The sequence below is a fragment of the Epinephelus fuscoguttatus genome, linkage group LG8, assembly GCF_011397635.1.
Source record: "Epinephelus fuscoguttatus linkage group LG8, E.fuscoguttatus.final_Chr_v1".
Classification (NCBI taxonomy): domain Eukaryota; kingdom Metazoa; phylum Chordata; class Actinopteri; order Perciformes; family Serranidae; genus Epinephelus; species Epinephelus fuscoguttatus.
This window is the reverse complement of record NC_064759.1, coordinates 4,673,953-4,701,187: the sequence shown is the minus strand read 5'-3', so window position 1 is coordinate 4,701,187 and position 27,235 is coordinate 4,673,953. Positions and strand designations below refer to the sequence as shown.

Here is a 27,235-nt window from a genome sequence, read left to right as displayed (position 1 = left end):
TGTGGACAGTTCAATCATTCCACCACCAAAAACCATCCAGAAACATGGATAATTATACAGCAGCAGCCAACAATGTAAGAAGACGTGAACAAGAACTAAATTACAGTGAACAAGTTAACTGATGGGTTTTACCTTCCATGCGACAAATAAATGATTGATTGATACTGTTGGTTTCATTCTAAGCTTTCAGACATACTGTTTTAGCATACTAAATAGCATGTTAGTATGGAATTTGTGGACGCAGCCTCAGAGAGTTCACACACACCCCCATAAAGCTGAACACAGCCTCTCTTTTCTTCCGTCTTTCAGGTTTGAGAATGGGGTGCAGAACCACTCGCTGAGCCATCGTTGGGTCAACTTCCCCTGCGCTGCACCCCTCTGCTTTCTCACAGCGAAGGACTGCTGCCGTTACCCTTTTGCCCCTCTGCAGCTCCTCCATCACACTAACCCACCAGTCCCACATCGCACCACCTCGAATGACTCGCTCTGCCCATCTCCAGGGGCAACCCGAACCCCCCTGACAGACACACTCTGACAGGAAGCAAGGAGCAGCCGGGGAGGGCTGGAAGCAACGGAGACCTCTCAGAGAAAAGAGTGGCAGAGAGGAAGAAAGAGACTCCGGACTCCGTACAGCATGACTGAGTGCTGAGAGAGACGTTAAGTTCACAGGAATGATTTGGAACGATTCAACAGTCGGCCTCGAGCAGCAGCAGCCACGTCTTATTAGCTGAGAGCGGCTGGCTGTGTGTGCCGCGGGGCAAAACTTTTAAAGAAGTGACAAAAGCCATAAGTTATAAAACTCAAGTGTGTGTATTTGTGTGTGTGTATTTGTGTGTGTGCATGTGTGTGTGTTGCAGTCTGCATGCCGCAAGCTGATTAGGCAGAATTGCTGTGAGCTTTAAAGGCTTATACCTCAGACAGGGTGACAAAAAAAACAATAGCGAACACAGCTCAGGTCTGAACTCATTATTTAGTTTGAGTCACATTTCAGAGGAAACTTACTGATGCTGCTGCAGAGAAGCTTCACCCTCTGTTAGTATAACCAAACTGTGCAGCAGTCAAAGTGACCTGCATGACCTGCGGCCCCCTCTGAGGGCCGACTGCACCGTCACTCACTGAGAAACCAAAACTAATTAGAGTTAAAACCACACCACCTGAAGAGTCACCCCCTTTATATGTGTAATCAGAACAGGTGTCTGATAAGAAATTTAGAAAGAGTCCCTTTATAATTATTTCTACAAGACAGAAATCACTGTAACCAGGGGGAGAGACTAACAGCTCAGTTTGATGCAAGCAGTATGAAGACACAGCAGTGTTTTAATGGAGTCAGATCTGAGCTGAACCAGCATTTTATCATCTCAGACAAGTAAGAGTTAGAGGTCTCATGTCCAGAACAACTCCTTAATGCCTTCATCTCCAGCAGGGCGGACTGCTGCAACAGGCTCTTATCTGCTCTTTCAAAAAGACCATTAAAACAACTTCAGCACAGTCAGAACGCTGCCACCAGAGCTGCCACAACAACTGAGAGAACAGAGCATAAACTTTTGCACCCTTCAACCAATTGCCAGAAAAATCTAGGCATTTTACATTTCTATAAACCACAGATACATTATGTTTGCATTATAATTAGCAGACACATTGAAAATGTACGTTTCAACAACACTGTTGTTAATGTGTGGTAAGGTTTAGGCAGAAAACCACTTGTATGGTTAGAAAAAGCTCATGTTTTGGCTCAAAATACACAGATTTGGGGGCACAATCCCCGCTGGAAACGCAGCAATGTCTCAGTAAAAAACAATCGCTTTTGTTGTTCGTTGGTCTGAACAGTGGTCTGCAGTTTATCAGGCGTCCCACCATCCACTATCCCCTCTATCAATTCAAATAAATAAAGAAATTTAATTAAAAAAAAATAAGTAAATAAATAAAATAAAAGACCAGAAACACAATTAATGTCCAGGTATAGTTTAGTAATAAGATAACCTGAACTCAGTAAGTGCAGTGCATGTATCAGTTAATCAAAGGAATCCGAGTTTTACATTTAAATTTTAAAGCTGCTTAAATTGGGATGCGTTTAAGATCATCTGGACGTTGCCTTCAACCTTGTGCTGCATTATAGTTAAAAGCAGTTTCATCTTAGTCTGGCCCTCACCGATACACCCTACCTACCCAAGGGGTGGCACTAACTGAGGCATATTAAATGCCGCCGCACACAATTGGATAGCACGATGGCCAATCAGAGCAACAAACAAGTTGACGTATTCATTGCACTAAGTCCCATTGGTTTGCCGACCAGTGGGGCTAACTGATGTATTATGCTTTTGCATAACGGCAAATACGTCCTTGCTGGAAACGAAGGCTTCTAGGGCAGTCTTCTGTTCCTCTCTCATGGGAAAAGATAAGTGTAGTTGGCTTAGCGTTTCTTCCAAAGCTAAACTGAATGGACACAGTCCTTCGGCAGCTGCCATCTTGGCTGTTTACTTTTAGACTCCTACGGCGCAGTGCTGTCCTCATCATGTTACGCCCGCCCAGAGCCCGCCTCTGTCAGATAGACTGATCTGATTGGTCCAATGGCGATTCAACAGACTCTGCTCGTCGGGGCCAGATCCCCGTGCAGAGCAAATTCGAATTTGCTAGGGACGGGGTATCTGGATTTCCAGGTTAGCTTCATCTTGTTTGGTTCTGAGATCAAAAATCTGCTTGAAGAATGTTCTGTATGTATGAACTGAGACTGCTGGGTGGCAGCTCAGTCACCAGAGAAAAATGTTGGCAGTGTACATTTCTGCAAATCATATATGTTACATTTCATATGTATCATATTAATGTTTCCAAAGTCATGTAGTATATGAGTTGACTTCGTCATTGGGAAGTGGAGGGGCTGGTGAATAGCGTGACACCGCAGTGAGACGCCTGCAAAGCTGCAGGCCACTGTATGAAAACAAAAAACAACAAAACCAGTTGTGATTTAGCGAGTCACTGCTATGTTTCCATCCAAAAGTGATTCGAATCACTAGGAAATGCATATTAAAAGAAATACGAATCCTGTGTGTTTCCATTAAAAGTACAGACTTTGGTGAAAACTATGAACTTGCGTGAGTTTACCACAGAACCAGAAACAAAACAAGTTTCACATTCACATTTTCTGGCAGTTGGCACCTTCCCGACTCGGAGTGTGGATATCACCATAGAGAGAGGTACGTTACGTCACACTTAATTCAAACATAACTGTTTCCATCCCCCATTTTGCGAATCAACATTTTTTCAAAACAACCAAAATCCGGCTAAAGCGAGCGTATTTTAGTTTGTGCGAATCAGGGGACTTTAATTCGAATTTTGGCGTTTCCATCATAATTTTCCGATGCAATACTTCTAGATGTGCATCTAAACAGGCTGATGGAAACATGGCTACTGCTGTGTTTCCATCAGCTTTTTGAACACCAAATCTGGGTGTTTTTTCGCAACTTTTTTCCAGCGGGGATAGTGCCTTGAAATCTGGGTATTTTAGGCCAAAACATGATCTTTTCGTAGCTATAACAAAGTCGTTTTTGTGCTTAAATATAACCTACTTAATAACATAAAAATGTAACCTATCTGTGGTGTATAGAAACATACAATGCCAACATTTTTTTTGCCAGTTGGGTTGGAAAATGACACACAACAGTAAAGTTGAGGGCCAGACAGAAAACCTATGAGCTGAGACTCCCTATACAGCTCAGTAAAGGTGAAAAATATTGATTGCAGCCTCAAGTAAAGGTGTTACACAGATAAAGTTGCAATGTCTTGCCTTGATTTTGGTTTTTTGTAAACCTCAGTAAAGGGTGAGCATCCACAGTGACCTGCCTTGCCTTGAATCAAACACACTACCTGACTAAAGCACATACAAGAAGCAGCAGCAGCGACCCACAGTCTGACATCGGCACACTGTGAGGACAGAAACAGAGGGCTCGGCCTGCCACGTACGTGCCGCGGCAAGCGAACATTTTGACTCATTTTGACTTGGCCAGTGGGCTTCACTTCAGCTGACTGACTGTAGAAACAGGTAACATGCTTTACATTCTAAAACCAGCTACCAGCGATTTAACCAGCTGGGGTGCAGGTGACACCATCAGCCGGCTTGAGTTGAGCAGCTCAGACCGGTCAGTTCACACCGCTGCAACTTTTCTCTGCAAAGTTCTTAAACCGTTTCCTCCCATCACGAATCTTTGATCTGAACCGGTTTTTAGAATGAGCAGTTTATATCTACACAGGGAGCAGGTTCTCGTCTGCTGAGATCACCATGTTGCACCGCCATGTTTCTACAGTAGCCCAGAGCAGACAAACCAAACACTGGCTCTACATGGGGACACTGCAATTTTTGAGTTAGCCACCGTAGTTAGCAGCCCCTCTGAGACAAGAACATTAGAGATGCACTGATTTGTAAACATGAAGCTTTATTCTGGGTTTTTACCTGTTTAAATCACCTGGTCTGTTTGTTCTGGAGAGGAAGAGACCTCAGTTCCCGGTTCTAGCCTCCTGAACAATGAACACTAAAGGTATTCTAACCAGGATAAGTTTTAGCTGGTTGTGTAGTGTAAAGAGTTAATCCCTAATCAAGTAAAAATGTTATACTGCATAAGTTAATTAAGAAACAAAAGCCACATAACCATCATATAACCATGTTTTATGTATAAGGGCCTATAAAGCTGACTGAGATGCATCTGTATGTGTTAAAACACTGTTATACATGTCAAAGTATTCACAATATAGAGTTATGAGCTCACATTGTATCCACACACTAAAGAACACACATGTAACCTATCATGTCCTGTATAAGGATAACACACACACATTCAAATGTTTGTATTACCTGATGCACATTTAAAGGTTCATATTGCATGAGAGCACATGAGAGCACAAGGGGCTGCACAAAGAAAGTCCCTAAAATTCACATGTTTTTTAAAAAATAAAGTGAAAGCGAATCCAGAGCTAAGGGTGGAAGATTTGGGGAATTCCAGGCTCAAAATGAAAGTGATACACCATTAAAAACGGGCCTGCTCATGATTGGACAAAAAGAAAAAGGTTGCCACCAATAGATTTGGATTAGAGTGGGATGGATTAGCAGAAAGAGGTGGAGACTCTACCCAGTCTCATAAAAGCAGCATAAAAGCAGACGTGCTGAGAAGCGGGTTTCAGTCCGGCTCCGGGGCTTGGCTCATGAGTTGTATGTGTTGAAGCTTGTGAACACATTAAACTCAATTGCATCGGACTCTGCCTGTCTCCAGTGTTTCTTTGAGTATTAATTAACTGAATCCAATGTACCAGATCGAGATCAGAGGACAACTGAGAAGCAACGTTGAGGACAAGATCGGGAGCCTCCAGGCCCAATTCCAGGCACCGATTTTTGCCTCTTCAGTTGAAATCTGCAATCCTCACTGTGAGATGCAGCAAAACCCCACTAAATCTGACACACACTTTCTTTGATCAGTGGTAAATTACGGTAAAACAGCAGCTAAGACTGTCTGGTATTTAAGTCCCTTTGTGTGAAGGAGAGCTGCAGTACATATTTTTAAATGTTTTCAAGAAACAGCTCAGCAAGAATTTTCTCAGCTGTTTCTTTGAAACCAGGACAGCTTTTGTCTTTTGTGAATATGGCGTCAAAATAGCCCAATCTTTACTATTCTCTCCTCACTGGGGGGGTCTTACTTTCACGCCCGGTCTGGAGACCTGAAGGTGTCCATACTTTTGCAAACATTCAAGGTGAGAACAGGCTACACAACTTTAATGATCTGAGTCTGTCTCACAATTTACCATGCTCATCTTTTTTTCTGTATCTCTAACTGCGACCCACGATGAAAACATCTGGAATATCATGGAACACTCCACTTACAGTCCAACAAGAGCATAAAAGAAGGTTTGCTTTCTCAACTATAATCAATCTTTTGGTGTATTTCGTATAAAGCTCTCTCCATTATACATGTAAGGACTGAGTTGCTGTTGATGCTAAAAACCCAGGGACTGGTTGCACAAAACACCTTAAGTTTTTTCTTTAAGTATGACACTTAGAGCTTCATTTCTCCTTAGCTGACACGGCTGAACAGAATCCCTTGAAAGGTTTTCTTAGCTGAGGAAAATGTTAACCCATTCACTGCATTGACGGAGATTTTATAGCAATAAAACTTCCCATGGAGATTGTTTGTTTGGACTCACGCTTGTGATGTCTGATTTCATCTCACAAAGTCGGCTTATATTAGATGGTGAAAAAAATGTCAGAGGAAAAGAAGACAAGAAAACCACATTGGTCAGAGGAGGAGAAGATAATACTTCTAGAGGATTACGATGATAGAAAGCACAAACTATGAAGTAAATTTGATCGCTAAAAAAACAGAAAACGACTGTAGGAAGAAAGTGCGACAAAATTTAATTCAGTCAAATCTAAAGTGTAAAATCAGAACACTCTTCTCGTCTCATTTGTCACAATAAACTTGTTCCAGGGATTCCGTAAGTGTAAGACCAAGACAAGGAGAAAATCAAACACTTAGCCTTCAGGAGTAGACTTAAGGGTGTTTTGTGCAACCCGTTTTATTTTGAGGAAACCTTAACCAGGACTCGTGTCAATTTTATTCATAGGACCTTCCTTACTCATTCATTGTCTCAGAACTGCACCTTGTGCTCAGATGGACTTACAGGGACTTTGATGCATATGTATTGAGAATGCCAGGATTTGAGGCTTTTTTGGAGCAAAGTGTGTGTGCTAGTCTATCTGATGTGTGATGTACATGTGCCATGTTCTCCCACTGCGCTACCTCCTCCTTAAATTTAACATGTTTGAATACACATGTTCCTCTATTTCATTATTTTTTCTGTCTTCTGTCTGATGTTGTTCAGGGAGCTTGTTATTAGTTTTTTTACTGTTTGAGGTGGTTTAGTGAGAAATTTGAAATTCAATAAACTTTAATCATAAAAAACATGTCTGAACAGACGTGCTCTCCTAACGGGCATCACTGCAGCCAAAAGGATGCTGGCTCTATGTTGGAAATCTCCTTTTACAGCTACAAATGCTCAATGGATCGACACACATATAATTAATATATGTATATGATATGCATGGTGCTAGCTTGTGCTATGCTTGTTTATATTTGAAGACAATAAAATAAAATAAAAAAGTTAAAATGAAATATTAAAGTTAATCACAAAAAGCATCAACAAGTAGCCAACAGTGTCTACAACACTTAAAACAGCGCCACCTCTAACAGCCACAACAGCAAAAGTCTAACATATTCATGCATTAACAATAATAATTCATTCACATAATGTATACAGTAATACTACTCTGAAAGAAGCCAATCTGAACACTATGAGGAGCCTATATTTTAATGGTACTTTTACTTTAAAGAGGGAGTATTTATATATTCTGGAAGATCACTAATCTAACTTTGATACAGGACCTCAGTACTTTATCACCACTGTCCATCATGTCTGCAGAAACACTCAGGATGCTGCAGCAGCTGAGATGCTGTCACTGTTACTTAAGATCTGGACGCGCCGCCTAATCACACACATGTCACATGTTCCTTATGATTGATGATTATTCAGTTGGGATCATTAACAATTAAACGATCCAAAACGAGTAAAAGGTTGATCAAAGATGGAGCCAGTGTATTATCCACGGCGCAACAAAGGATAAAGGCAAAGAAATGTGAGAGATGATGTAAAAGATTTTCTTACTTCATCTTCCTCAGGCTCAGCTGTCGGTGTATGTCTGCAGAAGTTGCTCGTGTCCTCGCGGAGCCTCCGGGCAGGTGCAGGTGCAGGTGGATCTTTGTGTCTGTGTTCCGACCCAAGGTCCTTCAGCAGCCTCTCAGAGCTGGAGCGACACAGGAGCTTTGACTTGTGTCCGTCCCGACCGCCGCGAGCAGAGGAGGTGAAGAGAGGAGAAACTGAGCAGAGGGCAGTGTTTAAAGACCTGCACCTCCTCCTCCTTCTACTCTTCCTCCTCCTCCCGCTCTTGCTGCCTGGAAAATCATAATCCTGCTGAGGTAGAGGACAGGCTGAGAGACGAACAAATGGAAGGCGCTAATCAATCATTTTGATATTTTCTGTTCATATATGTGGAGCTAAGTGGGCTACAGTTTATGCAGAAGTCCCCAAAGTAATCTGATATAATGAGGTGTGTTGTGCATTGACCTTGAAGTGCCCTATTTTAGGTTCAAGAATAAATCACAATTAAAGCGGCAACAAGGGATTTTTTTATGGCCACCAGGGGGCAGAGGAGCAAACAAACAGGTGCCAATTTACAACTCCAGCAGCAATGTTAGCATTCATTAGCAGACGTCTGTTTCTGTCCACTTACTGTAAAACATCAACAACAAGGAAGAAAAAAATAGACGTTTACACATAATTGTGCTGGTTCACTATCGCATTTTGCAATTTTGTGGCTTATAATTTTAAAGGTAAAGTCTCAAAAATTAACACCCGTCAATATTAGCTCAAAATAACAGAGTCTTTATTGTGGTAACTTGATTTTATTCACATTTCTTTCCACCTTCATTTAGTAAGTAAGTAAGTAAGTAAACTTTTATTTATATAGCACCCTTCATAGTACGCGCACACAGAGTGCTCAACAGTACAAACAATAAAACCACAGTTTAATCAGTCACAATAAACGTGCAACTGAAACATTCAAGAAAACATACACACAATGCATATGGCAATGCAAGGTCAGTGCATGTAGAGTAATAAAATACATAAATAAATAAAATTAAAAATAGAACATGATCACATGGCACTGCAGAGCCAGAGGAAATAAGGTAGACAAGCTGAGAGAACAACAGAAAGCGGCAGATAAAACAGTGGATAGGGCCTAAGGGGGCGATCACACAGAAATGAGACGCTAGAGACACGGATGCTTCAAAGATGCTTGAAACGCTGGAAGCGATTATTCAATGCGCGCTAGCTACTGCTGTCTGATGTTCAAAAAGTTGAAAATATTTTAACTTTTCAGCGTCTACACGCGTCTAAAAACAGCGTCTACAAAAACACATGTCTAAAAAGACGCCGGAAAAACGCCCGTCTAAAAAGACACTTGAACGCCAGTCAGACGCGCCGTACCATAGGAAAACAATGGTTTTACTGGCGTTGCGTTTCTAGCATTTCATCTTGGTGTGATCGCTCCCTAACACTCAAAAGCTAGTCTGTACAGGTGAGTCTTTAACTGTCCCTTGAAACTATTCACTGACAGGGCAGATGCTTTCTTGTAATTATAAGATAGTCATTCATTTTCCAAAACCACTTATCCTGCTGGGGGTCACAGGGGGGGCTGGAGCCTGTCCCAGCAGACACTGGGTGAGAGGCAGGGTTCACCCTGGACAGGTCACCAGACTATCACAGGGCTGACACATAGAGACAGACAACCATTCATACTCACATTCACACCTACGGACAATTTAGAGTTACCAATTAACCTGCATGTCTTTGGACTGTGGGAGGAAGCTGGAGGAAACCCACAGGAGAACATGCAAACTCCACACAGAAGGGCTCCCTCACCCTGGGTTGAACCAGAAACCCTCTTATTATAAGACACAGGTATCATAATGAGATAAAGTCTTCAATTTATTAATTGCTCCATTATTGAATACACCTCAGTAGATCTCGACAACCCAATCGCCAGAGTAAATGCTGGCATTGTACGTTTCTGCAAACCATTGATATGTGACATTTGTATGTTATTATGTTGTGGATATGTTGAAACTTTACACTTCAACAATGATGTGGTTAACGTGTGGTTATGTTTAGGCACCACAACCACTGTATTATGGTTAGTGTAAGATCATGCTTTGGCTTAAAATACCTGGTTTTTGGTGCCTCATCCCGGCTGGAAATGCTACTTACAATTTTGGTCTGGAAATGCCTCTCATGTCCTGCTAAAAGCCAACCAATATTGATGCCGCAATCGTGGCCGGAAATCCTGCTGACTTCTTGCTAGGAAAGACCCACTTTTGGTGACATAATCACGGCTGGGAATGCCGCCAATGTCTCAGTAAAAAGCAACCAATTTAGCTGCCATAGTAACGGCTGTAAATGCCACCTGTGTCACTCAAATACAACCAATTTTGGAGCCATCATCTGCATTTGATGCCCAAATTACAGCTGGACTTGTCTCAGTCTTGCTAAAAAAAACATTTGGTTTCGGTGCCACAATACAGCTGGAAATGCTGCTGTTGTCTTGCTAAAAAAACAACCAATTTTGGTGACACAATCATGGCTGGAAATGCTTATGTCTCGCCAAAGAACACCTGGTTTTGGTGGCACAATTGCCACTGAAAATGCTGCTGATGTTGTACTAAAAATAAACATGTATTGATGTCACAGCCACAGCTGAAATTGTGGCGTGTGTCGTGCTAAAAACAAACAGCTGATGTTGATATGACACGTACGTATGAAATGTACAAATGTAACTAATCTGTGTAGGCATAACTGTACAGTGCCAACATTTTCTTCTTGCGACTGTGCTGGTCTCCACCAACTCTTGAGAAAAATCTGTCTCTTCAGCTTTTTAGAGCTTTGAATATGAATCTTGGACAGTAGAAAATGTATTCGGTCCCGCTGGTTGAATCTGGACATGGCAAAAGCATTTTAAAACATGTTGTTCTTTTCAGCAAACCTGGTCTGAAACATCCATCAAAGCCAACTGGTGTCCCAGAAAGACAGCACAGAGACTTTTAATTCCTCCTCTGCAGCTTTCATACGTATAAGACTCTTTGTGTTTCTGTATATGCTGATCCTGCTTCCACCCCACACTGTGCTCCCGTATATACTGTATGTGTAAGGTTAACTGCCAATGTGCGAAATGGACAAATTCCTGATGGCTCAGCAGTGGGTAATAAAAGCCGAATTATGCACATGTGGCCGTTGCTGGGCCATGACTAATATGATGTGTGCATGGAAAGGGTAATCTGCAGAGTCAAGCTCCCAATAACTTGACCCAGGGGGTAATAAAATCCATGAAATCCATAGTGTATTGCCTAATGAGACCAACGGCACTCTTTCATGTATTTCAAGGACTTATTAATACAGCAGGTGAACACTTAATCTTCTTTCATTTCAAATGTCAGGAATAGAATTTAAATCAATAATGTGGAGGTGCGTTTAACAAAGGTCTAAATTACAAAAAGGATCAGTGAGCCGAAAAGATGTTTCTCATTTTCATTTGTTATTTGGCCTCAAAAAATGAAGGAGAAAATCTTGTTTTTGACATGTTAACACACCCACAGAAGAAAATCCAAAGCCTCTTTTGGTTTTAAAGCTCTAGCTTTTACTTATGGAGCTAATAACAGGGCATCAAATCAAGTTACTCACATTATTGCCCATGCACAAGGAGATTTAGGAGGGATAAGCAGTATGGTTTAATCTAGACTTAAATCACATGTTGCTTTGCAATATTTTTTTGCTCAACCTTGTCTGTGGCCCAAAGTATGAAGAGGTCCATGGTTACTTGGTGACTGAAGGGCTTCACATGATGACTAAAGGCCTCAGGATGGTTCAGGTAAAGTGTGTCTGATCTTCAAGATGAACTGAGAAGGGCTGTTCCACAATATTTGTAATTTTCTGAAACACACTGTGACAATCACGTCTACTTTATGCAGCAATTATCCAATGTGCAGAGGTGATCCTGGATGTTTTATATTAACAGGGTACTGGATTCAAAGAAAGCAACCAAGCAGCGAACTCTGGCTGAAAAATGAATCCAATGCACAAGTGCCAAAAACTGCAAGTCAATCCCCATAGACCCCTGTGTTAAATGCCCAACTTTACGGCAGAATTAACACGCAACATGCATGTTTTTGCTGATATTACGTGATTGCACCTGAGCAAGGAAAGAAAAGGTAGGACTGAGGAATAAGGATGACAGGACACTCCCGTCTCCCCTTGCACTACCTTCCCTAACCTTCCCCTTGATGTAGAGAGATACAGTGAATTTAACTGTCTGTTGTGGGGTGTATGTAATGCAAAGTGTCTGGTTGTTTGCATGATATGGGGAGCTCTCGGGTGGTGGGCATGTGCACAGAACCGTATATGGAGTCTACTCAGCACATGATCACCCGGGAACTGCCCATTGGTTCGACATCCCATTGTTCCGACCATATTAAACCCATTGTTCCAAAGTCCCGTTGTTCCGAAATCATCATGATGCCCTGTGGTTAAGGTCTGGTTAGGTTTAGGCACAAAAACCACTTGGTTAGGGTCAGGAAAAGATCATGGTGTGGGTTAAAATGAAAAAGAAAGTGACAAACACATAAGCCGTGAGCCTGCTCCGCCTCAAGCCTTTCCCAGCTGACCCAGAGCCGGTCGCGGCGTACCATACGCCCGCCGCGAGCCGTTCAGCACCGCAGACAGTCGAACCAATGGGCTGTCAGACCAATGACATGGACCCGATCACCCTGCTGCTTATTGGATTCAGTGCAGCTGCAGCCTTGTTAAAAACACCTGTGCATTGTATTAAACAACAAACCTGATGAAGCTATGGGTGAAAAATGGCCTCGAGTGTGACAGTCTATCTGGCGTTGCTGAACTCAGATCCACTCCTCACTACCCCAAAGCTCTAGCCTGGAAATCCAGACCCAAATCTAGAAAGATTTAGGGTCTGGCTATGAGTAATGCAAATGGCCCAACTCGAGGGGCGGCACCAAGCATGCATTTGAAAATATCACTGCATGCAATTGGATAACACTACGACCAATCAGAACAATACACGGGGTGACGTATCCAGAGCTTAGCTACCAGTGGAGCTAACTGGTAGATTAGACTCTTGCCGTATCCGGTCAGCAAAACAGCAAAAACATCCTTCTTGCAAAGGAAAGATTTGAGCGCCGTCTTCTGTTCCTCTTTTAGAGAAAAAGCCAAGTCTAACTCGTTCATTGTAGCGGCCAAAGCTGTTTCAAACAGCTGGTGTTCATCCGTAGCCATCTTGCAATGTTTACTGACTGATTCCAGACTTCGTCGTCGCAGCGCTGTCGTCATCTGTTTAGCTCGCCTCTGGCCCATCTATATCAGATACACTGATGTGATTGGTGCAGCTCGGCTACAAGGGCATGGGTAATGAGCATCATTACTGATTGCCAGAGTGACTCACTGAGCAAATTCAAATTGTGCTCTCACGAGAACTCTGGATTTCCAGGGTACCAAAGCTCCACTCTCTCGTCCAAATATGGTCACTTCTCAATATGTGATGGCACCCAGTCAGTTCAGACAAAATTGCTCATGGGATAAATAAGCCAAAAAGGTCTTCTAGCTTCCAGGTTTGCGTCTGCCTTGTGCAGCACACAGCACTTGCTCACCCTCAGCCCATAGATTTCACATTAGAATGACGTCACCATAGACTTTAAATTTATGGATGAGCTACTGTGACTTCACCCACTGGTTCATGGACTCCCATTTGGAAGCCTCAAATTTGGCATTACAGCTGTTGCCATCTTGGTTTTTTGGAGACAGAGGTGACCAAATTTGGACATGAGGGTGGAGTTGTGGAGGAGCGACAGGTGGATCTGACTGAGAAGCCGAGGACACTATCGGCAGATGGCTTGTCACTCAAAGCTGCCCCACCCTTAAGCATGTGTAACTTTGAGCCTTAAAAAATTGTAAACAGTGGATTTATATAGAAATTCATCCTCCATACAGCTGTCATGAATGTTGAATTAGCTATAGAGTCTTATCTGCCAAACAGTCTTCATGAATATTGCGAAAAGTAGTGAAGGTGTAAAGGCCCGTACACACCAAGATGACAGTCGGCCATCGGTCAGTGTTGGGCCGTCGGTGAGCATCTGACGCCGTAGCCAGTGCGGTGTGTTCTGCACTGTCGGCTTGTATTCCTTCAGCTGATTTAGCATGTTGAATCAGCGTCGGAGATGACAGAGTTCATCAGTGAATGAAATCACTCTGATTGGCAAACGGAGGTGAGGAAAGTAAACAAAGAGCTAAAGTCCAGAAAGAGTGAGACCGAAACAAACCTGTTACATAAGGTAAGATTATTTTTCTTAAGCCACTGAGCTCTTTAGCAGAAACATTTCCTGATGGTTTGTGTATTGCTCACTGTCTGGCGCACAGTAAATTTGCTCTATTCTTTCAACACTGGATTGTGTTAATGTGCTAACTAGCGTCAAGATGGTCTTCTGGTTTCCCTTTTTAAATGACAATTACAGACGACCACCGCCTGCTGGCGTGGAGAGTTATTTCCTCTCATGTAGGCGCAGAATGTAAGTGCTAGTTGGCCATCAGCTGTAGTTTTTGCAGTGTGTTCATGTGCAACTTTCTTGCCGAGACACAGTCACGTGAGGTGACGCAGCAGTCGGCTTTAGTTGCTGCTAGTTCTCTGAAGTCAGTTTGGTGTGTCTGGACATTAACACAGCACCTTTGTGAGACCAAATGTGAGTTGTTCAGTGATGAAGAACTTAGGCGGGACTGCTTGGTGACAGTGGCCTACATCTTGTGTCCTGACCTGAACCTGTGCAGCCCTCAGCGACATGCTGGCTCTCTAAATTGGCTCACAGTAATCAAAACTTTGGGACTCCCTGCTTTAAACAGATGGAAGAGGAAAGCTTTTATTATGTTAACAAAGGCTTTTAATGATCTTCAGCCAACTCTACAGTTCGGCTGTGGTTCCAGGTTTCTGCTGTGTGGTTTATCCCCATCTTCTATTGAGTACCTAGAGCACTGTGGAGCTCACAGCTGAAGTATTTCTAGTTCAGGAGATTCCACTGCCTCCTTTGCCAGCTACTTAGACTGTGACCATCAGATGCTTTGGCATCCTCTGCTGTGATACTGAGGGGGTCTCAGATGCTGCTTTGGACAACACACAAAGAAACACTGGACTTGTCTTTACCTCAGGACACATCTCATTGCTCCATTCTAGAAACTCTAGAATATCTTTTCTATCAAAGACCTGCACACACGCTCACACAAACTAACACTTTCTTTAAAGTCCTTGACACTTTCAGTCGTACCTGATTTAAAATGAGAAAGTGCTGCTGAATCATGGCTGGTGTCGGAGCCGAGTGTTGCCTCTGAGCTTTTGGTGGGTTTCTTCCTCTTTAATGAGCCTCTCTGTGCCAGCAGTCGTGTCTGGTGTGGCTTTTTCAGGAAGGATGCCATGCTGTATAATTAATGAGCAGGTGTTGAATTCACAGCAGGGAAATAGTGCTGATCGCTCACCTTTAAGGACAAACACTTTGCCAGAGGATACAGGAAGTGGGGCAGAGTGAGACTCTGATAGAGCCGTATGTTTACACCAGTGTGCACGAAGACTCCATGATGAAGCTGTCTGAGGAGCGAGGTCAGTCCTGGACAGAACAGGATATTAACACCAGGCAAGTCAAACATTTGATCCTCATCTTAATTAGTCTCATTTCTGAAAGTCTTGGATGAAGATAAACACTGTGTCAGGCACACATTATAGGGTGCATCCCAAGTCTCTTAAATCGCGTCCACGCTTCCTTTCCTTGCATCTTTTCCTTGCGTCTTAGTTCCTCTCACCAGGGATGCATGAAGAGACACAAGGAAACCCTGCGAGGAGAGAGGAAATGAGGAAATATGTCTTGAGAGAAATGAGACGTCCTTTCCTCTTAAAGTGTCATGTGAAGCGATGTCCATTTCTGGTGACAGTGTCAGCTGATCACAGTTGGATCAGCTGTCAGTCAGCTGTAACAGCTGTTTATGTCTGCACACATGCACTGTAGAGATGCACCAATCCAGCTTTTTCAGTTTCAATACAGATCCCGATGCTGTGGCTTTGGGTATCAGCCGATACCGATCCGATACCATGGTTGACCTAAAAAGCTATATACCTTTACATGTAGAACAGAAAAGACTCGAGGCATCAGGCACTGATGATGACACAGTTCTTTCCTGAGATAAAATGAAACAAGATGAAACAGATTAATCTACATCTACAGTCAAGCCCAAAATTATTCATACCCCTGGCAAATTTTGACTTAAAGTTACTTTTATTCGACCAGCAAGTTTTTTCTTGATTGGAAATGACACAGGTGTCTCCCAGAAGATAATAAGACTATGTACAAAAGGCATCATTGTGAAAAAAAAAATTTCTCAGCTTTTATTTACATTTGAACAAAAAGTGGCATGTCCAAAATTATTCATACCCTTCTCAATAATCAATAGAAAAGCCTTTATTGGCTATTACAGCAATCAAACGCTTCCTATAATTGCTGACCAGCTTTTTGCATGTCTCCACTGGTATTTTTGCCCATTCATCTTTAGCAATGAGCTCCAACTCTTTCAGGTTGGAGGGTCTCCTTGCCATCACCCTGATCTTTAGCTCCCTCCACAGATTCTCAATTGGATTCAAGTCAGGACTCTGGCTGGGCCACTGCAAAACGTTAATGTTTTTGTCCGCTAACCATTTCTTCACCACTTTTGCTATGTGTTTTGGGTCGTTGTCGTGCTGAACTGTCCACTGGTGCCCAAAGCCAAGTTTCTCTGCAGACTGCCTGATGTTGCGTACGTTTACCGTGATTAGGTTCCCTGGTCCATTGGCTGAAAAACACCCCCAAAGCCTTAGGTTCCCACCACCATGTTTGACAGTGGGGATGGTGTTCTTAGGGTTGAAGGCTTCTCCTTTTTTACACCAAATGAAGGATACATCATTGGTGCCAAACAATTTAATTTTTTTCATCTGGCCATAAAACAGAAGACCAGAAGTCTTCTTCTTTGTCCAGATGAGCATTTGCAAAGGCCAAGCGGGCTTTTGTGTGCCTTATCTGGAGAAGTGGCGTCCTCCTTGGTCTGTGTCCGTGGAACCCAGCAGTGTGCAGTGTCCGTTGGACTGTCTGCCTTGAGACGTTGCCACCAGCAGAGCCCAGATTCACCAGGATGGCCTTGGTGGTGATCCTTGGATTCTTTTTCACCTCTCTTACCTCTCTTACTGGCCAGCACAGGTGTCATTTTTGGCTTCCGACCACGTCCTCTGAGTTTTTCCACAGTGTGGAACGTCTTATATTTTTTAATAATACTTTGCACTGTAGCCACTGGAACTTGAAAACATTTACATATGGCCTTATAGCCCTTTACTGACTTGTGAGCAGCCACAATGCGCAGCCGCAGGTCCTCAGTGAGCTTCTTTGTCTTAGCCATGACTGTCCACAAACTAACTGCAGAGAGCTGCTGTTTTTCACCTGTTGAGTTGATTAAAACAGCTGTTCCCAATGAATCAGGGTAATTAGGATGCTTTAGAACAGCCTGGACTATTTGGAATGGTATAGAACTTTGGATTTTCCCACAGACTGTGACAGTTTGCAAAGGGCATGAATAATTTTGGACATGCCACTTTCTGTTCAAATGTAAATAAAAGCTGAGAAATAGTTTTTTTCCACAATGATGCCTCTTGCACATCGTCTTACTATCTTCTGGGAGACGCCTGTGTCATTTCCAATCAAGAAAAAACTTGCTGGTTGAATAAAAGTGACTTTAAGTCAAAATTTGCCAGGGGTATGAATAATTTCGGGCTCGACTGTACATCTTGTAACTCTTGAGACAAGTGTTTGCTCACATTTCCGACAGTGCAGTCTCAGAAAAATATTCGCGCAACGGCAAATTCTACCGTGGCTCCAGGTCATCCAGTAAACATTGGAAGCCCACGTTTTCAACAACCGTCATTGGTTGTCCATCCAAAACAATGTACTCCAGCACTTTATCAGAAATTTTCACAGCTTTTGCGCTATTGCTGGGGAATTTCTCTCTTCTTTGCAGCACATCTGCTAACGTTAACTGCTGTGTAGTATTACCTCCTGCTCCTTTCAACCTGCTCAACTGCTGGAACTCTTGGAGCTCCATTTAGTGATGATTTGTAGATGCTTTGTTAAATTGGTAGCATTATACTTGGCGGTACTACCACCAACCCTAGCAACATTCACTTTGCAGACGTTACAAAGTGTCGTCGAGCTAGTTGGAGTGTTCAGTGTGAAACACCTCCACACAGCAGGTTCTCTCCTTCGCTCCATGGCGTATGACGCAGCTCGCGTTGCAATAGATTTAAAAGGAAAGGATCACCTCAGGTATTGGTTGCATTTTACAATACCCGATCCATTTATTTTGATGATGTCAGGGCCGATATTCGATCCACATATCTGATCGGTGCGTCCCTAGTGCACTGTGCTGCTCATACTAATAAAGGCACAACGTTGTCACTGGCTGAGCAGCAGTGTTTTCTCTGTTTAACCAACATCTACACATGAATAACCTGCGTTCTGTATTCACACTGAGTCCTGCTCAGAGGCACAGAATGCCTATTATATATTTAGTATTTGCATCTGTATTGATATTCTGATTGTGAATTCATTGTTAACTAACCCAGATTATGATTATGGTGTCTTTTCAACACTGGATATTATGTATTAGGCTAAATGTTTCAGGGAAAATGGAAATTCTGCAACTCATAAAAACCTACGCTCAGGAATCATCAGCCTCACGTGTGACTAAATGTAAATGACGACACAAGATGAACCAAGTGTTTTATGCTATCACACACACACTCTCTTTGATTTAAAGTGTATTTATAATAAATGTCGAGGTCGTGAGAGGAAAAATCTGTCTAATTAAGAAAGTTGTCTGTGCTCCCTTTGTTGTTCAGACCTATAATTCACACAGCTGTTCAGAAAATAAATTAAGTATTAAACTTGGGAGTGATCTGTCTTCATTACGATATGAAACTCCTGTATGATGTCATCTATCACATCAGTCCCATTAGCTGAAGGGTCCAATCAATCTGTCAATCAACCAATCAATAGGCATCCTTGATCCTTGTTCCTCAGAGCAGAAGAAGAGTTTTGAGACGGCCTTCAAAATGGTGCATCAGAACGTCTTCTGGTTCAAGTGAGGATCAAGGAGCAACGAAATATCAAATAAGAGACTTGTGACGCTTCAACAGTGTTTGTGTAATTATTCTCACTGCCAGAGGGGGGAGACAAAAGTCCTGCACTGCATGATACACACTGTTCATTTCACTCTGCGGACACGTTTGGGTCGTAATTCAACAAGAAAATACACATTCAGACTTTGAACCAAAACCTTCGTATCACAATTAACAATAAGTCAATTTATTTGTCATGTTAATTCATATATTTTACAATTCCAGTAAAATATTTCAGTTGCCAGATTATTAAGTACACCTGGTGAACTATTGCGGTCTATTGGAATAAATCCCACTGTCATGAAGTTCACAATGTTCAGGTTTTAGTTGGAAATGTTTGAGAGAGGTGCTAATTAGAATTTCTGCTGACTGGCATCTGACTGTGTTGTCTAGCTGACATGAGGACATGCAGTAAAAACAGTGGAACTGAATAAAAGGTAAATGTGTCCGGTTTTGTGGACGCACCATTGCTGCACCAGGTTACACGTCAGTCCTGACTCTCAGTGTACGATGACAACGGTACGAGCTGAAAGTTACCTTCATTACAGTACAGATTTTAATTCCTTAAATTGCTTGTGGTGATTTATTGAAGTTAAGCACCGAGCTGAATCTGCAGCAGACAACTGAAATCATCTGACATTGCATAGGAAACTGTACAAACTCTGAAAGAACAAAATGTAATTTACCAAAACAGCAAAGTTACATCAACTGAACAGGAAGACGTCAGATGAGCAGCTGGATGCTGGCTGGGTCAGCAAGTAGCAGTTTTAAAAGACAGTCATGACGAACATGGAGGATGTAGTGTTGGAGGACACAGAGCTCATGATGTGGGGGAATTTGGCAATCCAGTATCATGTAACTTTCAATTATAGTGGAAATCAGGCATTGAAATATTTTGCCAGAATAATCATCAGTGACAACATTAACACTTATTTTGAATTTATGCCTCCAGCTCCAACATACTACATCCTGTGAGCTTTATGAGCTCATGTAATTTTTGGTAATATACCTACATTATTTAACGGTGCCTTTCTTCTAGACGTCTCTGCTTGCAGTTTTTTTTAACCAACATTTTTAGTCACATTTTAAAATATGTCTGGAAATTATCAAATAATACAACCATAAATATAACCACTTCTCACAATAAAAGCCACCCCCAGGGCTAATGCCCTGAATTACACTAATTTATCAGGGCTTTAATCAGGGCTTAATTAAAAAATAAAATTAAAGAAAAAAAAAAAAAGATCATTCCACTATGGGTTTCCAATAAAAGACACATAATTTTTAGTTTGTCTTTTTTAGTGCATTTTCTTTCTTTTCTATCATCTTTAAATGTTTGTTTGTTCTCACTTCCTGTCTTTATATTTTCTTTTTATTGCAATCGAATGTTTTCTCATCTTTAATGTATTTCTATGCCATTGTAAAGCACTCTGAATTGCCTCGTGTCTGAACAGCGCTGTATAAATAAACTTGCCTTCCTTAATGATCTCTGTTTTAAAATCCTGGCTCCCTCCCTGAAGCACCAAAGCTGAACAATATTAAAACATTTTTTTTCTCAATTCTTCACTTTGGGATAATTAAAACTATAAAAATCCAAACTGACATGTGAGCTCTTTCAGTGGCAGTTTGGTCAGACATTAAATTCTCTTGATCATCCACGCTCAGATGGAGAGAAGATGAATACACACCACAGTCATGTAGCGTGACTCGGGGCTGAGTGTTGTCCTGGAGCAGCTGAACTGCACATCTGATCTAAAACACTTACCTGGTGGAAACCTGAAACCATTTATTTTGGTGTATGGGATCACTGACACAGTTTCAATGATGTACTTCAGTTGCAGGAATGAATACATGACTGCCCCCTGGTGGCAGGAGCACCTTTGAACACAAACAAGCCCTGAGAAAGAACTGCTGAAACTGAAGGTCTGACCCAACAGTTCTTATATTCCTCTCCCATGATGCTATCACAGTTTTTAAATTCAGCTGGTAGAAGTTTATCACTGAATGAGCAGCGTCTCACACGCCAACAGGACAGTAGAAGAAGTCCACCCTGTGACCAGGCAGCGAGTCAGTCGGTCCAAACAAAATACCTGCAACACCAAGTGTCACTTAAAACTCGGTTTATTTCCACGCTGTCTCTCCAAACCTGGCACTAACTGGCCTGACGTTTGGAGGCCAGTGTCCTCTCCCACTCCTCCTCCACCACTTTGTAAAGCTCCATGGTGGCTCTGGCGTCCTCCACAGAAGAGTGGCCCCTCTTCCCGGACTGAGGACACAAGAGAGGACGACTTTAGATGAAACATTCTCACAACTAACAGGGTTCCTTTAAGCTGCAGTTTAAATCTGTCAGTGTCTACAGACTAAAGTGGATTTCAGCCACTTGTTAAATGCTTATAAAGAAAGAACTTAAAACCTAACAAAAGGTGTAGGGATGTCCCGTCTAGTTTTTTGCCTCTAATCCTGATCTGAGTCATTTAATGTTGAGTATGTTCCGATATCAAGTCCCAATCTGATACTTCTGTTTTCCTAGATTATCTGCAAAGTTAGGGATGGGTATCGTTAAGATTTTAACAATACTGCTACTCTTATCGGTTCTTTTGGGGGGGTTTTTTTTAGAGGAAAAAATTAAACAAATGAAGAACAGAATTAACATTGCTTTATTTTCTCTGTATGTAAGTAGCATGTATAAATCAGCATTCTGCTACAGCATTGCTCTGAAATCAATTTCAATTTTATTTCTGAACCCCAATATCACAAATCACAATTTGCCTCAGAGGTTTTACAGCGAGCATACCACACCCTCTGTCCTTGGACCCTCACAGCAGATAAGAAAACAAATCCTTGAACAGCATGTAACATGTAAATGTTCCCCATGGCTTTACACTTTTCCATTTTTTTCCCAGACTAATCTGATAAGAACATGGAAGGAAGGCGTTGCTATGAGCTGTGTGGGTCTCACTTTTTACCTGTGAAGCTTTATTTAAAAGCCATTGCAAACTTGATCTCACTTCTCACATTAAATCCACTGATAAATCCACACATCAATGCCAAAATTTCTTAAATTGGCAAAGTAACAAAAAGCAAATTCTGCTGCCTGAGTCGTAAAGTCCAAGAGTGTAAGAGTGTAGCATGACAAGACATGAAGTTTGCTCACATGTTGTAGCCTATGTGAAGCATTTTACTGGACATTCATGTATTCATCTATGAAGATGGAGTAAATATGAACTGAAAACAAATCTGATTATTACAGTTGTACGATCCCCTGAGGAAGAAACTTTGCAATAACTTAAAAATGGTTCATTCAGAGTGTTATGTGGTTTAATAAGCTCATTTTTTCTCTTTGTGCAAAATAGATAAGTAATAAATATATTAGTCATCTTAAAAAGGGAAAAACATATTGTACATGTGTAGCTCAATGCCACTTCTCATAAATATGTGGGGTCCTTACCGCTGTATTTCTGATAGTGCACATTTGGTTTCTGCACCTTACTGACAACTCTCATTGTTTGTATTTTGTTTTTATTTAAATTCTATATATTTGCACTTTTTCCCTACATCTTTTAAAACTTGTATTCAGTCTCTCTCTGTGTTTTGCTGCTGTGGCCTTTACATTCATGAAGCAGCATTCAATTCACACTTGTGTTGCCATCGTGACGATTACATAAAAGACACTTGGGCGTTTATTCAGACATGAGACCAGCATGTTAAATGGCTGAGCTGTGTGTATGAAAGGTGCCAAGGGCTCCTGTACCTGGATGTCTCGGTTGAAGATGGCCTTGGTGAGTCTCTTCAGCGAGGCGCACTCGTTCGCGGCGAAGCCGGCCTTCTGGTTGAGCAGAGGGATTCGAGACGTGTCTCTGGTCAAGGTGCCGGGGTGAGAGTAACCAAGGACCTTGAAGTCATTGTGGATGGCGTGGCCAATCACCACCTTCCCCATGAGCAGCCTCAGTATCTGCCAACAGAGGAAACATTCACTCACAGATTCATTTAAAGGACAGTTTCAGCTCTGGTTCACAATAAACAGACTGTTGATACATGTTGACCTGTTTGATCTATTCAGTGTCCCAGAAACTGCTAACGTAGAATTCAAATGAAAAAACACAATTCTGCTTAAATAAAAAATATCACTGCAGGATTTACAGACATGTTTGACTGTGGCTGCATTCAACGAGGAACCTAATAATCTGACAGTGGCCAGCACTGGAAGGCGAATATGAATTTCAAATATTAGCATGCAAGCGTAACCCTGTGTGCTTTGTTTCTTAATGCAGCACAATTCTGAATAAAACATGATGAAGTTTGTCCCACAAGACAAAAAGAGATGCAAGGTTAAACAGGACAGGACGAACCAGGAAACAAAGAGAAACACTGCAAACAGTAGAAATCTGCATTAATGACACACACGTCTTCAGGTACTGGCTTTACAAAGTTACTTCAGTGTCTCTGCATCAAATGAATAAACAGTAAAACAAATATTACTCAGCAATTTGCAGTGTTTTATAGTCTGGCAAAAGCACTTTTCCACTACATGCACTTAAAACTCTTATTTATAACCATTGCATACACTTGAAATGTGCAAACACCACATTCTAAGCATAAATTGGGATTCATAAAGAAAAGCCTGAAGAGGAAATGTGTGTAGATTTAGGGAAACTCTGACCCGTCTGACAGGTTAAACTGGAGACACATGGTGAGGTGATGAATTGAAGCCAGGTAGTAGACATTTGATGTGAGAGGAATCATTATGTGTTACGTGTGTCACATGTTATGGTGTCTTTCACACATTTAAGAGGGCGGGATATGATCCAGGCCGTTCAGATGTGACGGAGGTCCGGCTAAAACACACTAAACACTCACCTCCTTCCTGGCCTCAAAGAATGGCGTGGCATTGATGAGGTCACTGTGCCGGATGCCGCTCCATCGTGTGCGGTAGTCAGTGACAGGCACGGAGGGGTTGATGAACTTATCGTAAACCACGTCTCCATCATACGACACCAGACTGCAGCGTGCCAGCCGGCTGATGCTCCCCTTCGGTCCCGTGCCCACCATCTCACAGTCAATCGCGAGGTACTTGGAGGGGTTTCCTGCTGATGTTTGCGTGGCCGTGGGTCTATGGCTGCTTGACGCTGAGGGTGGGTGGGCGCTGCTTGTTGGTTTTAAGTTCACAGGTTCCTTTGGCTTTTCGTGGCTGCCTGTGTGGCTCACGGACACAGTCAAGGAAGGCAGGCTGTGCGTGGATGTCGAAGGTCTGGAGCTACAGTGTGAAGCGCTGGCTGTGCCGCTCGGACGAGGTACACTTGTGTCATGTGTGGAAGTGGGGAGCGATGGATGCCTCGCGGATGCTCCGTTTAGGCGTGGACGTGCGTCACATCTGGACTGTCCCTCCCTGTGGTTGCTGGCACCTCTACCTTCCAGGAGGCCTTTCTCCTTTAAATACCGCATCTTTTGACGAAGCCGCTGGTTCCTCCTCTTCCTGCTGGCTGTTACAGTTCTCGTCGGTGCAGCGTCATCAGAGAGGAACAAGTTAATGGTAAGGTCCGACATGGTTATGGTCCCGGTCCAGCAGAGGTCCAAAGTAACGTTTCTCAAAGCAATCGTGCAGATCTGCTTATGTTGCCCTTCAGTATGTCTTCACACTGTTTGGTCCAGTTTGTATCAGCTGACACCAGATTAAAAAGATCATCCTGCAACACAAACACAACGTCATTAAAAACCCTGTCTTCACATGGATAACTTCCTCATAACCTGTGTGCAACCACCTGCAAGCTATAACAAGAATTTATGAAGGGCACTTAAACGCATCAGGACACTTCTACTAGAATATTAATTCCTAAATGTCCCTCAGGGTCAATAAAGTATTTATCTATTAAAGTACTTGAGGTTAGCTCCACCTTTACAAGCTGCAATATTTACAGGATAGTTCAGATTTTTTAAAGTAGGGTTGTATGAGGTACTTACTGTAAAACTTAAATCAAAAGTCTAGTCCCAATTAAACACCCAGTCCCCTTTACTGGCCCAGTTTGGCTACACATTCTGACAAATACATGCCTGTCTCTATTAGACACCTGGTCTGGTTGCCAAGCAGTTTATTTTCTTTTCTATAGAAGTCTTTGGCTGTATAAAAGCAGGCTGTTGTCTACCTCAAATTATGTGTCCATTTCTCAAATCAACCTGTAAGTTATTCAGATTCCTTCAGTCTGTAAGGGTGCTCAGATCAAAAGAATCAAAAGCGTTTTTCATAAAAAATTAATCCAAGTTGAGAGGATTGTTTTAACAGGATAAAGTGGTAGTTCAATGGTGTTCATTATGGCTTCAGCTTCTTATTAGGGCTGCAACTAACGGTTATTTTCACTGCCGACTAATCTGTTGATTATTTCTTCGATTAGTCGACTAATCATTTTATCGAAAAATGTATTAAAATGTTGAAAAATGTTGTTCTGTCTTTCCCAAACCCAAAATGATGTCATCTAATGTCTTGTTTCGTACTCACACCAAAGGGTTTTAGTTCACCGTCATGGGAGAGTGTGTAAAGCTGCCAATATTTGAACGCAAGAAGCTGCAGTAAGAGTATTTTGGGGTACTTTTATAGTACTTTCCTATGAAAAATGACTCAAACCGAGTCGATTAGTCATCGATTTGTCGACTAATCCCTGCAGTCCTACATCTGATAATAACTTTAGTTGTTCCTTTATCTCAAACACGTATTAAGGTGTCACATACCTTTTTAGGCTTCTTGACATGTTGCGGCAAAAACTTCCGTCTTCCTCAGAAGTGTCACTTGGTGGTGGTTCTGACACGTCTTTATCAGCTGATCTGTCAGTCAGCTGATGTTAGGGAGGCGTGATCCTCTCCCTTCTGAGGAAGGCGGGAGTTTTCGCCGAAATATGTCAAGAAGCCTAAAAAGGTATGTAACACCTTCATACATGTCTGAGATAAGAGAACAACTAAAGTGATTATCAGGATAAAGTGGTGTTGTGTCAGTGTGCCAGGTGCTGTGATCATCTCTGGTGCCCTACCTGTCTGAACAAATGAATGATTCATAATGTTTATACACGTAACATTCATTTCCCGATCTTTGCTGAGATTCTGTGTGAAAGGAATTAAAGGCCTGTCCCAAATAGACGCCTGTTGATTTCAGTGATTTAAGCAAATAATAGCCGGACTACTAATTGAAGTGTTACAGTATCTAGTGTCAGTGTTAGGACACCAGTTATAAGTTATAAGTTATAAGGTGTACCATGATATAAAGCTGATGGTTATCATACTGTGCACATTTGCTTATATATGATATGATATTCATAATGGTGTCAATTATGGTAATAAAATATTTGTTCAAAAAAACATAACCTTTCTGTGTTCATTCCTTTAACGGTCAGTCTGACTGATGATATTATAAATTGAATATATACGGATGTAAAATCCCTAATACGTTTAAGTGCAATGTAAGGCACCATAATATTGTGGTATGAGTCATTCTGCATGATGAGTATTTTTAGTTTAGGTACTTTTACTAGAGTACGATTCTGAATGCAGGACTTTCACCTGTAACGCAGTATTTGTACTCTGTACTTGTGCTAGTTTTCCTTAATTAATTAGCTTAATGCGACATGAAACAACCTGCATTTGCTTATCTTGCACCCTACTGTACAAGTGATTTACAAGCTACTGACACAGGGCTGTGCACAAACAGGTGAAGTCCACAGAAAATGTCCTAATTAGCTCGTAAATGTAAAACATGCTAACTAATCTGACGTAGCAGGACACAGACGTTAGCCTCCACCGACCGTTAGCTCGCTAACGCTACCTGAGCTAACGGCTAATTCAGCTCAGCGCGGTCGTGTCCGTTAATAGTTTGGTACCGAAAGATTCCGGATAAGGAAATATCTGAAAATAACTTTGTGAAATATAAAACCAGACCTGCTGTTGCTGCTGCTGCTGCTGCACCACACCGTGCGGGCTCCTCACGCTTCTTCCTGCTCACAACAAACCATCTACATCCGGGTCATGCTGCCTTCAGGGACAGCCAGAAACTGGGATAAACAGTTACTACTACTAATATTAGACGCATTAACTGTCTCACATTTCTCCAAAAGTCACAAAAGTACATTAAATTAAATTTTAAATAAATTAAATTATGAACACATGATATCCTGCAGCAGGGACGCTAAAGAAGGTGATTTGGATTTCAGGTTAACTCATGTTGTTTCTGTCTTGAAGAACCTGAGACATCTTTATTTTGTATTATTAATGTACACTCACATAATAATTTTGGCAATTTTTGGCTATGAAATAGAAAATGTCCCACCATTTGACACATACCATATTCTAATTTGCAAAGATCAC

The 27,235-nt window shown here is 42.0% G+C and overlaps 2 protein-coding genes across 5 annotated transcripts in view; both read right to left on the bottom strand.

The window, feature by feature from the left end:
• bcan (brevican) overlaps positions 1 to 7,904 on the bottom strand; it is a 46,784-nt gene extending 38,880 nt beyond the window's left edge. For all 3 annotated transcript variants that reach the window (XM_049582737.1, XM_049582739.1, XM_049582738.1), the window contains exon 1: positions 7,702 to 7,904. In XM_049582737.1, the coding sequence (XP_049438694.1) occupies positions 7,702 to 7,706 (5 nt within the window). In that variant the 5' untranslated portion in view covers positions 7,707 to 7,904. The remainder of the gene's footprint in view (positions 1 to 7,701) is intronic.
• An 11,147-nt stretch (positions 7,905 to 19,051) lies between these two features.
• Positions 19,052 to 26,894, bottom strand: isg20l2 (interferon stimulated exonuclease gene 20-like 2). Of its 2 annotated transcripts, XM_049582802.1 has the most exons (5): positions 26,810 to 26,874; positions 25,613 to 25,788; positions 23,750 to 24,576; positions 22,644 to 22,844; positions 19,052 to 21,158 (listed from the first exon to the last, which is right to left on the bottom strand). In XM_049582802.1, exons 3-5 carry the CDS (start codon positions 24,434 to 24,436, stop codon positions 21,045 to 21,047), a joined length of 1,002 nt encoding a protein of 333 aa, XP_049438759.1. In that variant the 5' UTR covers positions 24,437 to 24,576; positions 25,613 to 25,788; positions 26,810 to 26,874; the 3' UTR covers positions 19,052 to 21,044. The 2 variants fall into 2 exon arrangements, with proteins under 2 accessions (XP_049438759.1, XP_049438760.1); XM_049582803.1 differs by lacking the exon at positions 25,613 to 25,788 and having other exon boundaries at positions 26,810 to 26,894.
• Positions 26,895 to 27,235: the final 341 nt, after the last annotated feature.

Bases quoted from the DNA above. Each gene is read 5' to 3' on its own strand.
- isg20l2 (XM_049582803.1), bottom strand. From the start codon at position 24,436: ATGTCGGACCTTACCATTAACTTGTTCCTCTCTGATGACGCTGCACCG. The intron at 22,845-23,749 runs GTGAGTGTTTAG...CTCTGTTGGCAG, and splicing joins TCTTTGAGGCCAGGAAGGAG to ATACTGAGGCTGCTCATGGG. The intron at 21,159-22,643 runs GTACAGGAGCCC...TTGTGTCCTCAG, and splicing joins TCTTCAACCGAGACATCCAG to TCCGGGAAGAGGGGCCACTC.